This window comes from Labeo rohita, chromosome 2 (genome assembly GCF_022985175.1).
Source record: "Labeo rohita strain BAU-BD-2019 chromosome 2, IGBB_LRoh.1.0, whole genome shotgun sequence".
Classification (NCBI taxonomy): Eukaryota; Metazoa; Chordata; class Actinopteri; order Cypriniformes; family Cyprinidae; genus Labeo; species Labeo rohita.
In genome coordinates, this window is record NC_066870.1 from 4,392,106 (window position 1) to 4,406,500 (window position 14,395).

Below are 14,395 nucleotides of genomic sequence, written 5' to 3' on the forward strand. Positions count from 1 at the left end.
CTGGACTCAAGTTGGCCCTGACTTTTGTCTGGTGTGATCACATGATCTAATGTCAGTCATTTTAATGATCTTTCAGGCTCCACTACCGAAAATGGCGTCAGTTCTTCGAGTGCACCGGACAAACCATCCTCGCATGGTGACCCGTCCAGCAACAGAAATATAATGGACCCTTGTTCATCTCCCATACGCTTCAAACAGGAGTGTGACTCCCAGGCTCCCTCTTCTTCCGCTACATCCTCGTTCTCCTCTGCCTCCTCGTCCTCTTCCTCTTCCTCCTCTCCGGGAGCTCAGAGGCCGAGCCAGTCCACGCAGGCTCCGCGTGAGTGTAACAGGACGCAGGTCTTCCCCCGGACGGCGGTGCTGTCCCGGGCGGCGTATGCCCTGCTGGCCCCTGAGACGCTGGGTCAGCCCAGTTCAGCGTCTCTGCTGCCTCACGCGGACGTGTCGTGGAGCAGCCCGCTCAGACCGCCGGTTCCTCACGCTCTTGGAGGAGCAGAGCAGTCCTTGTACTATCGCCAGTGGACCACGGCCAGGCAGCACCACGCAGATTACGAAGGGCCGGCTGTGCCCCATCCCAGACGACTGCTGTTGAGCGGACCACCACAGGTGAGGAGTAGCTAAATTAGGGGTCGACCAGTTATCGGTGCCGATATTAAGCATTTTTATGGTTATCGGTATGGGTCATTTTCAAAACCGATTTGCCGATATAATAATTTAAAAGCATTTGAAGAAAGTTTTTGTCAGATCCTTGTTATTCTTAAATTTGACATTAATTTTCATTTTTACCACAGACATATATATATTGGTTCAAAATATTGGTTATCAGTCTGCTTGATCTGTAATAATCGGCATCGGCCATGAAAAACACATATCGGTCCAAACAAATGTAAAAAAAACAGTTCATGCAATTGACAAAAAAATAAAAGGGATAGATAAAATATACAGAATTCATAGTTAAAATACACAAAATATGCAAAATACTTAAAAAGCTAAGTATTTGAAAATAGTTAATTTAATAAAACGTATAGTTAAATAACACAAAATGTGCAAAAATATTTCTAAAAATTAAATGAATAAAGAATATAGTTGAAACAAACAAAATATACAAATGTATTTTACAAATAATACAAATATTTTACTTTCAATATAATAAAATAAATAAATGAAATGTACATACAATATAAAGTGTTACATAAAATATTTATACAATTAAATATTTAAAAGTAGTTAAAATGTACAAAAACAAATGAATCAAAACGTAAAAAGATTTTAAAATTTGAAAGTATTTTAAACATTGAGTAGTAAAATATTAAGAACTAATTAAAATATACAAAAAAATACTCTGAATAAGAGAATTTAGAGATAAGAGAGATACTCTTTGATGAGTATCCACTGTCTCATTCTCCGTTGTGCCTCTGTTTAAGGTCGGAAAAACAGGTGCATATCTGCAGTTTCTACGAATCCTGTTTCGTATGCTGATTCGCCTTCTGGAGGTGGACGTGTATGATGAAGAAGAGCTGGAGGACGGTAAGAAAGCAATATCCATTATACTTTACCCAATGGTTCTTTCCTTAACCTTTTATTCAAGACCTTTAATTTAAATCTCTAGACGTGCAAGACAAATCAAAGGTTCCCACTGCCAGTGAGCCGCAGTGGCCTGATGTGGAGGACATCCGTAAACTGCCCTTTGACCTCTACGCCTGTGACCCCAAGTTCAGATATGCGAGTCCAGTGTATGCAGACAGGATGCCAAAGAGACTGAACGGTACTGAACTACTCTTTTATTATGGTATTTCTCATTTCAAAAAGCAACTCGAAAATAGCAGATATGCTCATGTGCTGTTTTGCATCCTCACACGAAACACAGGGGTTAAAACAGAAAGACTAGAAACAGAAGGGGAGCCGCCGAAGAGGAACACGGTGTCTGTTAGACTCAGCCTGTTTGCGGCCCACAATGCGTTTCACCACTGTGAGCAGTGCCACCATTACAGTGAGCCTGCTCCTGCTGCTCAGGTGAGGACAAATGATGCATCAATACGTTTTTAAATGATATAACTTTAAAACTCCTCAAACATTGGTAACAGCATGTCTAGACAGGTATATGGCTGCTGTATAATGTTCTGCGTGTGTGATTCTAGCTTTCCGACTGCACCTTCCACGCCTTCACGTTCTGCTCATCCATGCTGGGAGAGGAAGTCCAGCTGCACTTTATCATTCCTAAAGCCAAAGAGCCTCATTTTGTGTTCAGCCAGCAGGGCAGTCATTTAGAGAGCATGCGGCTCCCACTGATCTCAGACAAGGTGAGTTACACACTTATTAAAGAGGAACATAAATAGACAAATATTGACCATGCTTGTTTTCAAAATAACACCTAAAACCACTGACTTCTGTTTTCTGAGGGCATATGATAGTTAAGAAATAAAAGCATGCTGGTATAGTTGAGGTCAAATGTTTACATACACCTGGCAGAATCTGCAAAATGTTAATTATTTTACCAAAATAAGAGGGATCATACAAAATGCATTTTTTTTTTTTTTAGTACTGACCTGATTAAAACATTTCACATAAAAGACATTTACATATAGTGTACAAGAGAAAGTAATAGTTGAATTTATAAAAATGACCCTGTTCAAACCTTTACATACACTTGATTCTTAATACTGTGTTGTTACCTGAATGATCCACAGCTGTGTTTTTTTTTTTTTGTGTTTAGTGATAGTTGTTCATGAGTCTCTTGCTTGACAAACTGCCCACTGTTCTTCAGAAAAATCCTTCAGGTCCCACAAAGTCTTTGTTTTTCCAGCGTTTTTGTGTGTTTAAACCCTCTCCAGCAATGACTGTATGATTTTGAGATCCATCTTTTCACACTGAGGACAACTGAGGGACTCATATGCAAATATTACAGAAAGTTCAAATGCTCACTGATGCTCCAGAAGGAAGAACCATGCATTAAGAGCTGGGGGCTGAAAACTTTATGAATTTGAAGATCAGGGTCAGTTTAACTTATTTTGTCTTCTGGGAAACATGTAAGTATCTTCTGTAGCTTCTGAAGGCCAGTACTACATGAAAAAAGATTATATTTAGGCAAAATAAGAAAAATGTACACATCTTCATTCTTTTCAAAAGTTTTCACCCCCCGGCTCTTAATGCATCGTGTTTCCTTTTGGAGTTATCTAAACAAAATAAAATATTGTGCTACATATAAGACAAGTGAGATAGTGACAGCAGAAAGCAAATAACCAAGAGCAATAATACATTGTTAAAGTGTACAGTGCTGAGTTGTGAGGACTGTCAACATAAGTACTCTGCAAATAAATACAGAGATGCATCCTGATGTAAAGAGCACCTGGTCACCTGAGCAGTGCAAAAAGTCCTGTTGGTTGCTGAGTCACCATTCGTGTTTTGGCCATATTGCACAAGTTGTCTTAAAGTGACCATGTTGCTCTGTTTGGCGACTCAGGAGTCAGGCATGCTGAAAAGTCCCATCTTCACACCCACCACGGGCCGTCAGGAGCACGGCCTGCTCAACATCTACCATGCCATGGAGGGAGCCGAGCACCTGCACATTTTGGTGGTCAAGCAGTATGAAATGCCTCTGTACAGGAAATACTGGCCCAACCACATCCTTCTGGTGCTGCCCGCCATGTTCAACAACTCAGGAGTGGGTGAGTATCAAATGAGCAAGAGAAGTGCATATTCATTATTGTGATTGAAAAAAACTGAGCATTGGTCTAATGGTGTTTCTTAAAATTCTTGAGCTGTTACAGTAGGTTTTAAGATTGCTCTATTAATAATAATAATAATAATAATAATAATATAATAATACAGAATGTTGCCTAAATTTACTTTTGGAAATGTATAGTACTTTTAAAAAGTAAATATAAAATTACTCAAATTGTAATGATTGATTAAAATGATTAAATGTAGTTTTTAGTGCTTTATTATTTGGATAAAATAGTTTACTAGTTTAATGATGCACGTCTGCTTGTTATCTGCCAATGCATGGCAGTAATTACTGGCTTTTCTGATCTTATTGCATCCATAATCTAGTGTAATATTCATGTTTTTTTTTGTATTGGAAAATTCAGCTTGTATGTATAACACACAGTTCCTTGGGGAAGCATGTTTCTGTTACTAAGTAAAAAGATTCTCATCTCACAATTCTAACTTTTTCCCCACAATTGCGTGTAATAAAGTCAAAAGTGTGAGATATGAACTGCAATTGCTGAAAAAAAATGAATGATTGCGTGATATAAAAAGTTAAAACTGCAAGATATAAACTTACAATTCTGACATATTTTCTTGCAATTGTGTTTATTTCTCGCAGTTCTGAGTTTCTTCTTGTAGTGTTGAGTTTATATCCAGCCATTCTGACTTCTTTTCTCAGAACTGTGAGATATAAACGTTTAATTCTGAAAAAAGAAGTCAGATATAAATGCAGGATATAAATTCGCAATTGCAAGAAAAAAGTCCTGCAATTCTGAGAATAAATTTGGAATTGTGAGAAAAAAAGTTGCAATAGTTTCCATAGTTCCTTCTTGTTGTGACTAACTGTATTTATGTGGCGTTTCAGGAGCGGCTCGATTCATGATCAAGGAACTGTCCTACCACAACCTAGAGCTAGAGAGAAACAGACGAGAGGAGCAGGGTGTCAAACGACACGACGTGTGGCCCTTCATCGTTATGATGGACGACTCCTGCGTCCTGTGGAACGCCCATCAGCCTGGACCTGAGGGCAACAGGTATGTAATGATGGATAAATCTATGTATGGATTTGTTGGAATGTCTTCAATGTCTGACATCTCTGGATTCTGTTTTTCTCTCAGTGAGGTGATGAACGTGTCACTGAAGAGCGTCCTGCAGCACATGGAGGCCACTCCTAAGATCTCTCTGTATGCCATGTGCGGCCTGCGTAAATGGAGCAGTAGCTTGTCTTCTCAAGTTCCCACAAGGCCTTTCTCTCGCTGTCACCTCCACGACCTCATCATGCTGAACGTTGACCTCACCCAGAACGTCCAGTATGACCTCAACCGGTGAGTGTTTGCATTTTGAGAGGGAAGATCATGTAGTTTTTGAGTACTGGCACATGTATGTGGTTTTTTTAGGTGTTTGTCATAAATGATGTACCAGCAGAGTCTGACAGTATAAATGTGTGTGTAGGTTCACATGTGAAGAGGTGGACTTTAACCTGAGGGCGAACAGCAGCGGTCTTCTGCTGTGTCGGTTCAATCACTTCAGCATCATGAAGAAATACATCCCCATCGGAGGACATAAAGACTTCCTCATCAAGCCCAAACTCATGGTGAGCTTCATAATGTCCCTTCAGAACCGAAAAACTAATATAAGCTTGTTAGAATGGAGTTAATAGGAACTGCAGTTAGATTACACATTCACTAGTGGGCGCTATGAAACCATTTTGATGGTGGCATTTTAAATTTACTAAAATTTAAAATTTACATTTATAAATCCTAAAATTTACATTTACAATGTATGTCTGTATTTGTGCACTTTGTATCATTAAATATAGATATATAAATCAATATATTGTGTTATATTACACTACCATTCAAAGTCAGTAAGGTTTAATTGCAGAAATTAATAATTTTATTCAGCAAGGACGCACTAAATTAAATCGAAAGTGACAGTGAAGACTTTTATGTTGTTACAAAAAAAATCTATTTCAAGTAATTGCTGCTCTTTTAAACTTTGTATTTATCAAAGTATCCTGAAGAAAACAGTTTCCACAAAAATATTAAGCAGGACAACTGTTTTCAACATTGATATGATAATAAAAGTTCCTCAAGCAGGAAATCAGCATATTAGAATGATTTCTGAAGGATTAAATGTTGCTGAAAACTCAGCTTTAATCACAGCAATAAATTACATTTTACAGTATATTCACATAGAATATAATAGAATATATAATATTAAATTATAATCATTTTAAAAAATGTTACTGTTTTTACTGTGTTTTGATCAAATAAATGCAACCTTAGTGAACATATAAAACACATCTTTTTAAAATATTGTAAAAATCTTACCAACCCCAAACGTTTGGACTGTAGTGTGTATATTATATTATATTATATTATATTATATTATATAGTCACATTTCTGGGACTGTAAAAGTATTATCATGCATCTCAAAAACACACTCTCCCTCTGCCTCTTTCCTTCTGCAGAGGATGGAGACCCCGGTGCGTGTGTGTGCATCTCAGTATGTGTGTGCTCCAGACAGTGAACACACACTGCTGTCTGCACCAGCTCAGTTTCTGCTGGAGAAGTTTCTACAGTCCTGTAGCCACCGTCTCTTTCCTCTGGCCCTCTGTAACAGCGCAAACCCTGTGCTCTCCATAGACAGCTACCTCAACCTTGGCCCACAGGTAAAAATAAATTCTTCACGTCTCACTCTTCAAAGTATAGTTCACCCAAAATGAACATGTTTCGATTATTTACTTACTTTAATATCACTCCAAACCTGTGTGCCATTATGTGGAACACAAAAGGAGAATTTTTGAAGAATGTTCATGCAACTCTTTTTCATAAAACAACAGTTAACTATCACTGAATAAGTATCAACTGGTCAGACAATGAAGTTACTTGGAGACACAGTATTGACAATTTATGTTCTGCGTGTTAGTTCATTCGGTAAAAAATAATACCTTTCTTTGCGTTTACAGATTCAGATGTGTTACATGAGCTCTCGGCCTCACTCAGTGAACGTGGATCATCAAGGGGTCGTCTTCAGTGGGCTATTGCTCTACTTGTGCGACTCTTTTGTCGTTTCAAGCCTCTTGAAGAAATTCAACTTCCTCAAAGGTGAGGCCAGATCTCTTACAGTTGGAATATGAAATGTTTTTTATTTTTTGTAATTCATTAAAAAAAAATACAAAATTGACTTATACTACCAAAAAGTTTAAAAGGTTGGGGTCAGTCAGGGTGTTTTTTTTTTTTTTTTTTTTTGTAAATAAGTCTCTTATGCTCACCAAGGCTGCGTTTATTTAATTAAAAATGTAGTAAAAATGGTAATATTGTAAAATATTATTACAATTTTAAATATTGGTTTTCTATTTGCATATATTTTAAAATGTAATTTATTTCTTTGATGCAAAGCTGAATTTCAGCATCATTACTAGTCTTCAGAGTCACATGATCCTTCAGAAATCATTCTAATATGCTGATTTGAAATGTTACTGTCTCTTTTGATCAGTTTTGATCACACTCCATATAGTGATTTAGCATAAAAGAGTCATTAGAAGAGTAATAGCACACTTCTCTAAGCACATTGTGTTCTTATAAGAAGCTCTAAATCATCATGGTTTCTATCGCTCATCTTGCAGGCGCCACACTGTGCGTGATCTGTCAGGACCGGAGCTCTTTGCGTCAGACTATTGTGCGTTTGGAGCTGGAGGATGAGTGGCAGTTTCGTCTGCGGGATGAGTTTCAGACGGCCAACTGCAGTGAGGACCGTCCCCTCTACTTCCTCACAGGCCGCCATATCTGATCTCCTCGTCTCCATTTTCCTTCAGCTGTTTGGCCAACAGATAGACACAGAAGATGTTTGATGTTTTCCAGCATCACAGCTCTCCAACGCTGAGAGTTTTTGCTTCTGAAGAGAATAAGACTTGAGATTCTCATCTGTTCGGCACTACCTTAGACGACGTTTGAGGATAGAAATGACAGATACTGTGCTGGATACAGATGTTGTGGTTTTCCCCTTTTTTACGTTTTGGAAAAACTTTGTTGGTGATTTTGCGTGTCCTAACACGCAAGGACATTGAGAAGGCTGTGCCCTTCTACATATGATCTCAGGGTTTTTTGTCGTGAGACAAATGGACTTACTACTGTTATTCTTTCTTCTTGCCTGCTTTATGTACTGCTCATCATTAATGCTGTCCACCAAAGACACTCACACAAAAGCACATGATGCTTTAAGGTGTGTACCCCATTTCACTGGGTAATCCAAACCCATGTCATCAAATTGAAAAGACAAAGAACCTTCTACAATCTTTTATCTTGCCAAAGATATTGTCTGACGTAATCCAGAAAACATTCCTTGCTCCTCAGAGTTGCCAGTCATCCAAGTTTTGGCGTTGCAGTGGACCCACAGGTTTACAAAGTTCAATTACTGAAGTCATCATCCGCTAAAAAAAGCCATTTATGATCTTCTGGATTCGGACCTGAAACAGTCGATGTGTGTCGATGGTCTTTATGATTGTAAATGCTAGTTGGCACATATCTAAATGTTAACCACAGAGTTTAAAGGTAATGTTGTTTAAAGTTAGCATCTATTAATCATCATCTTTCAGCAAAACATTCCTCTTTTTTTTGAAGTAGCTGTGAATGTTTTGGAGTTGCACACTGTAAATGCCTTAAGTATCCCTGATGACGACACAATCCCAAACTCCACTCCAGAAGAGACTATTAATATCAGTTAAACAGGAAAGACAATGACTATTTCATAAAAATGGTATGTTTGAGAAGATGAATGTTCTGCATTGGTTTATCTTTTTGGTGTTAAGGACTTTTTGGATGTTAAAAGAAAAATCTTTGTTTACATTTTAAGAAATGCCGATATTAATATATATGACAGACTTTTTGTCACTTTGGATTCTGGCTAGTTTTACCGAAGAGTCACTTTGAGCCGTACGTGTCACGGATCAAAGCGCGTTCTTTTATTTTTCCATGGCACAAAGAATCTACCTAGGACCCATTAGTTTCTGTTTCGGGTGATTTATTTAAAATTAGAAAAATGGATCCCATTTTTGAGGGGTTGTTTTATTTATTGAAAAAGCTTCTTGGACTGATAATCATTGAAATATCAGGAATGTTTTGCTAGGTCAAGTCCTTGAGTTCGTCACCAAAAGCTTTGCACACTTGAAACTATGTACAGATGATGTATTAGAAATGAACAAATGTAAGCAAAATATATGGTTTACATTATTATGAACCAACTGGAGCGATTTGAATAAAATGCGTCAGTTCCCGTAATGATGCTGATTGTAATGATGAAGAAAGCCAAATACCCACTGGACAACCTTTGGAATGTGTCTCATTTGTAGATAATTTGATGTGCACATAAATTATGCAATTTGCTTCTCACAATCTGTGCATCTTTCCTGTCAGCTGTGAATATTCTGAACATATGTAGCACCGAACCATTTGAAATCTTCTACCTCATGATCTACTGACCGGCTTTGGTTTAGTAAACATTTGATTTCAGAAAAATGTTCTCATTGCTGTTGAGATAAATGAATGTAATAAAGTGTTATCAACAAACTCAAGTGTTTGTGAGCATCTTTCAGATGTCGAAAATGTAGAAAACCAAAAACATGACACTTTCACCCTCATGGCTTCCGTAAGCTTAAAGAAGTTCACTTCCAGAACAAAGATTTACAGATAATGTACTCACCCCCTTGTCATCCAAGATGTTCATGTCTTTTTCTTCAGCCATGAAGAAATTATGTTTTTTCAGTTAAACATTTCTCCATATAATGGACTGATATGGTGCCCTGATTTTGAACTTTCAAAATGTAGTTTAAATGCAGCTTCAAATGATCCCAAATGCGGTTGTAAACGATCCCAGCCAAGGAAGAAGGGTCTTATCTAGCGAAACGATTGGTTATTTTCATAAAAATAATACAATATATATACTTTTTAATGTTAAACGCTTATGTATAAATCTCAATTTAAAAAAATTGACCCTTATTGGTTTTATGGTCCAGGATCACATAGAATTTATTAAGTTGAATCATCTTGCAGCATCAACATCTTTAGTTGCCTTTTCATGCAGAGATTCATGTCGCTCCAAACCTGTATGACTTGCTTTGTTATGCGTAAAAAATAAACATTGAAGAATGAACTTTGTTGACCATCAAACTGTTTTTGAACCCACTGACTTCCATTGTATGCGAGCCACTCTGTGGCGTCTTTTTTAATATATATAAGTTCAACATAATATAAATGTAAAAACCTGCAATCTAGTCCACTTTAATGCAACAGTGTAAACCTGAGTTTAATCCTTTGCTGTTTCTAAAGCTTTGTCAGCTGCTGCTAACTGTCTGCTGTCAGTGTGTGTTTAAGAGCAACTCGTCTGAAAAACTGCTTCTGTATTTCAGAGAAGAAACTCATACAGCTTTAGAATGACACGGTGAGTAGCAGTGTTTGAGTCTCACAAGCAGATGTCAGTGTTTCTCCTAAACTGGAAGATGATTCAGTTCATTCCTCTGCCTTCACAACTGATGGAGCTGCTGAATTTCACCTTGTGTCGTTGCTGTTTTCTTGGGTTTTACTGTGAGATCTTACATTATAGTCACATTAACAAACATATTAGAAATTTCACAAGGCAATGTGGAGAACTTTTGGTGTACTTTCACAGACAAGTAAGCCCATGTCAGTAACGTAGACATGTATGAAGCACATCTCACAGAGAAGTACATTTCATCCCAAGCATCTTTCTGTTGATCAGCTCGGCAAATTTGTGTGATCAGTTTGAACCCCTTGCTAAATCTCTTAGGGAAATTTTATTCAGTTGGCTTGAGAAAGCCAGCTTACTGAAATGCTATTTAAACATCTTATTCTTCTTCTTCTAAGACTAACATTTCTGACTCTAAGTCCTTCTAAAGCTTAACTGATCGGATTTACGGTTTTCATAAAACTGAAGATTAAAAAGTATAACAATCCCATAGACTTACACTGATGGAATGTTCAGATGAGCCAAGAATTCTAACTGTCAAAATTCAAATTTTTAAAGAACTTTTAAAGCTTGTTTAAAATTTCTTTAAAGTCAAAGACTCTCCTATTATTTATGAATGGGAGAAAGTGCAACGCCAAATATGGTGAATAAGTCCCGCCTTCAAAATGAAAGAGCCAGTTGTTGATCAGTAGAGCCATCGTGGCAGCGCATGCGCATTGGCTGGTCTGACATTAAAAACAAGCTTTATGAGACTGTTGTTGTCAGATTTCATTGGTGTTTTCAAGTATAAAACTTAATCGTAAGCTTAGTTAACAGTTTTGGAGAATTTTCCCATTCAAAGAGATAGGAGATGCACTTGCATGCCCGAGAGGCGTTTCAAAGATGGCGGCCAAATGCAATGACTTGCCTTATAAGGGACTTTGCTTTCTTGTCGGGCTTTCTCAAGCTAACTTCAAAGTTTGTCCTAACAAACTTTTTTTGTCTAGTTTCATTTATAATAATTTTATCTTTTTTTAATTACAGTGTCTGTAATGTCCGAAAGAAAGAAAGAATTGGCTTGGGGAAGTCTTTCACCTTCCCAGTCATGATTCCTATGACTGGATTTCACCTGCGAACAATGACCACACCTTTATCAAATGCAGCAAATTTGTGTTATACGTTTAACAAACTTGAATCCGATGCAAAAACCACATGGAGAAATGTTTTGCCTTTTGCATCGCTTATTTTTCCCGTAAGAGCGGGTGCGGCCATTTGTAAATTTTACGGGTCTGGCTTCTGGTTTCATTTGCTTCCAGCTATTTTTAGCTGTACAAAACTGCTCATTTTGCTGCTTGATATTGCAAATAGGTGTAGCTTAATTATGAAAACACTGGTTTGTAGTGCAAACAATTTTACCATTTACTGCAGGTTGTTATTCTTCTCGTTATTTCCCTAACGAACTTACTTCCATGCTAAAGAATAAGGTGGACTCAGATGACTGCATTTCGCCTGCAGAATTTCGCCAGAGGTAAATGGCCGACTCCTAGCTGTAAAAAATATGTTACTCATATACTTCTTGTTTATATAACTGTTGCATAAGCGCATTACTGAACAGATGAACAAGGTGCTATTGCTCAAATAATTATAATACAGTGCTGTGATACCTTACTGTTTTTTATCTATTGATGATAAACTGTTTAGACACATTTATAATGCCTTGTTTCCGTAACACAGCGATTATTTGCTGTGTGGAACCATCAATCATCAGCCAATAATGAACTTTGCATACACTCACCTCTGTCCTCAATATTGTAGTACTCCGTATAAAATCACACCACGGTTGAACCGAAGAGATATAATGAACTTTAACCCTATTAAAACAGTGTGACACATTATCAGTCCACTCAGGTTGTCAAGATATCCTCACGATGACTGCAAAGGGCGAAAGCCTGTGGGTGGTTTTGTGTGGTTTTCGAGTGAGGCGCTGGGGTGAAGTGTAAACCACAGAGTCCAAAATAAATCTGGCAGGCTGTGTTTTGATGCTTTGGTACATCCTATTATAGTCAGAAGAGCCCAGATGCCCTACTTACATGCCCAAACACACACAAATTCACACAGTTTCCTCACTTTGGTACATCTGAGATGCAGACATATGCTCTGTTAGAAACACACACGCACACTGGCTAATAATAAAAGGCTGGATATATGCAGGAAACAAGAATTGAAGTATAGTGGAAGAATTGTTTGTTACAAAAAAGTACAGTGACTGTACCATGCTAAAGTAATTGCATCAGGTTACCATGGTATGGGTATTTTCAAAGTACAACAATGTACATTTCCACTTGTTTTCTGCCAGTGAAACATTATGATGTACTGTACATAAACACTCTGAGGTAAACGTTTTAACTAAAGATATTTTGATAATGTAAATGTCACACTCTTCTTGGTATTTACTTCTCCATCTGGCTGGATGTTTATAATGAGATTATAAGGAGGTTATAGCAGACTGCTAGATATGCTATACATTCATGAGCTTAGCAGTCTGTCTGCTTTGTGAGATTTAAAACAGAAAAGGACTTGGTAGGGAATGTAGGTCAAAGTTCCTCCAAACAATTTGACTATCAAGCTCATATGAAGTTTATCAGCACGGATGTAGCTGCTCGCAGCTGTTCAGACAGCATGTTTGAAGGCATGACACCGCAGGCAAACACATTGTACTTTTGCGCATCGGTCAGTCTTGAGATTTTGGACTGTTTGGCTTTTTATAACATGTTGCTTCAGACTAAAAGAAAACATATAAAATGTGTTTTATCCATAGTTTCATTCCAATCTATTGTATTTTCTAAAGCTTTTTTACAGAGGGGTTTGTTCATATATCATTTGTCTGATTTTATTCCTAAACACACTGTGAAAATGTATTGTTTAATGGCTGTTGACAGTATTATCTGATTTATGGAATGATAAAAAAGGTCAAAAATCCACTCTTTAGTAATATTTCAACAAAATAAAACAAGAATTCTGAACTTTATCTGACATGCATATTTATTTAGATAATGCCTCATTTATTTTTTATTATTAATCTGTTAATTTATGATAATAATTTTATTAGTAATATTATTATAGTATAATTATATAATTAATATTTCATTAATATAATTCACATTTTTATCATTTTATATATATATAAGAATTAAGAATGGCAAAAAAAAAAATATATATATATATATATTTATTTTTTTTTGCCATTCTTAATGTAATCAGTCAACTAGGCAAGTATGACAATATGAGTTTAGTAATATTATTTATTTTTACTCTTAATCTGGGGTGTTTTGCCTTAAACTATATTTTTCTACAGCATGACAGGATGAAGTAAATAATTTAGTAAGTAGTAATAATTTAATAAGTAAATATTTTTATTTTCTTACATTTTATAAAAATAGTTTTGACTACATTAATTTGAGCTCAAATATTCAGCTCTTTTACTCAAGTTACTGTGATAAAAATGAGCAATCTAAATTTTTTCTATAATTCATGTTCATAAATAACTAAAAACTAAAATGTGACCCTGGACCCCAAATCCAGCCATAAGTTTTTTTTTTTTTAATTGAGTTGTATACAACATCTGCAAGCTGAATAAATAAGCTTTCCATTACGTATGTTTGTTAGGATGGGAAAATATTTGGCCGAGATACAACTTTTTGAAAACTGGAAACTGGGGGGGAAAAAAAAGAATAGGTGAAAAAAAAAAAAGAAAATTGGCTTTAAAGTTGTCCAAATTAAGTTTTTAGCAATGCATATTACTAATCAAAAATTAAGTTTTGATATGTTTCTGGTAGGAAATTTACAAAATATTTTATGGAACATGATCTTTACATAACATCCTAATGATTTTTGGCATAAAAGAAAAAGTAATAATTTTGACCCATGGAATGCATTGTTGGTTATTGCTACAAATATACCCGTGCTACTTGCTTTAACATTTAGTCTAAAATTGTATTTAAATGTTTATTTAGTTTAATTCCAAATTGTGGTAACGGAGTTAAAAGTATTAAACTTAATAAAAAGAAATAAATAAAACAATATAACAATTAGTTTGACTTCCTTTTGAATTTTTTACTACCCATTAAAATAGATTAAAAATTGACCCTACCTATGAGGTTCAGATTATAAAGGGGCATAATTAAATCACTGCCACATCAATACATTTAGAAAGAAAAACTC

General features: G+C 36.3%; 1 protein-coding gene across 4 annotated transcripts in view; it reads left to right on the forward strand.

Moving 5' to 3' along the window:
* Positions 1 to 9,279, forward strand: part of greb1l (GREB1 like retinoic acid receptor coactivator) — a 65,121-nt gene extending 55,842 nt beyond the window's left edge. For all 4 annotated transcript variants that reach the window (XM_051135927.1, XM_051135928.1, XM_051135940.1 and 1 more), the window contains 12 exons: positions 77 to 606; positions 1,425 to 1,527; positions 1,610 to 1,765; positions 1,868 to 2,013; positions 2,139 to 2,300; positions 3,461 to 3,665; positions 4,574 to 4,742; positions 4,827 to 5,033; positions 5,161 to 5,302; positions 6,183 to 6,383; positions 6,681 to 6,819; positions 7,341 to 9,279. In XM_051135927.1, the coding sequence (XP_050991884.1) occupies positions 77 to 606; positions 1,425 to 1,527; positions 1,610 to 1,765; positions 1,868 to 2,013; positions 2,139 to 2,300; positions 3,461 to 3,665; positions 4,574 to 4,742; positions 4,827 to 5,033; positions 5,161 to 5,302; positions 6,183 to 6,383; positions 6,681 to 6,819; positions 7,341 to 7,504 (2,324 nt within the window). In that variant the 3' untranslated portion in view covers positions 7,505 to 9,279. The remainder of the gene's footprint in view (positions 1 to 76; positions 607 to 1,424; positions 1,528 to 1,609; positions 1,766 to 1,867; positions 2,014 to 2,138; positions 2,301 to 3,460; positions 3,666 to 4,573; positions 4,743 to 4,826; positions 5,034 to 5,160; positions 5,303 to 6,182; positions 6,384 to 6,680; positions 6,820 to 7,340) is intronic.
* The last annotated feature ends 5,116 nt before the right edge of the window (positions 9,280 to 14,395 follow it).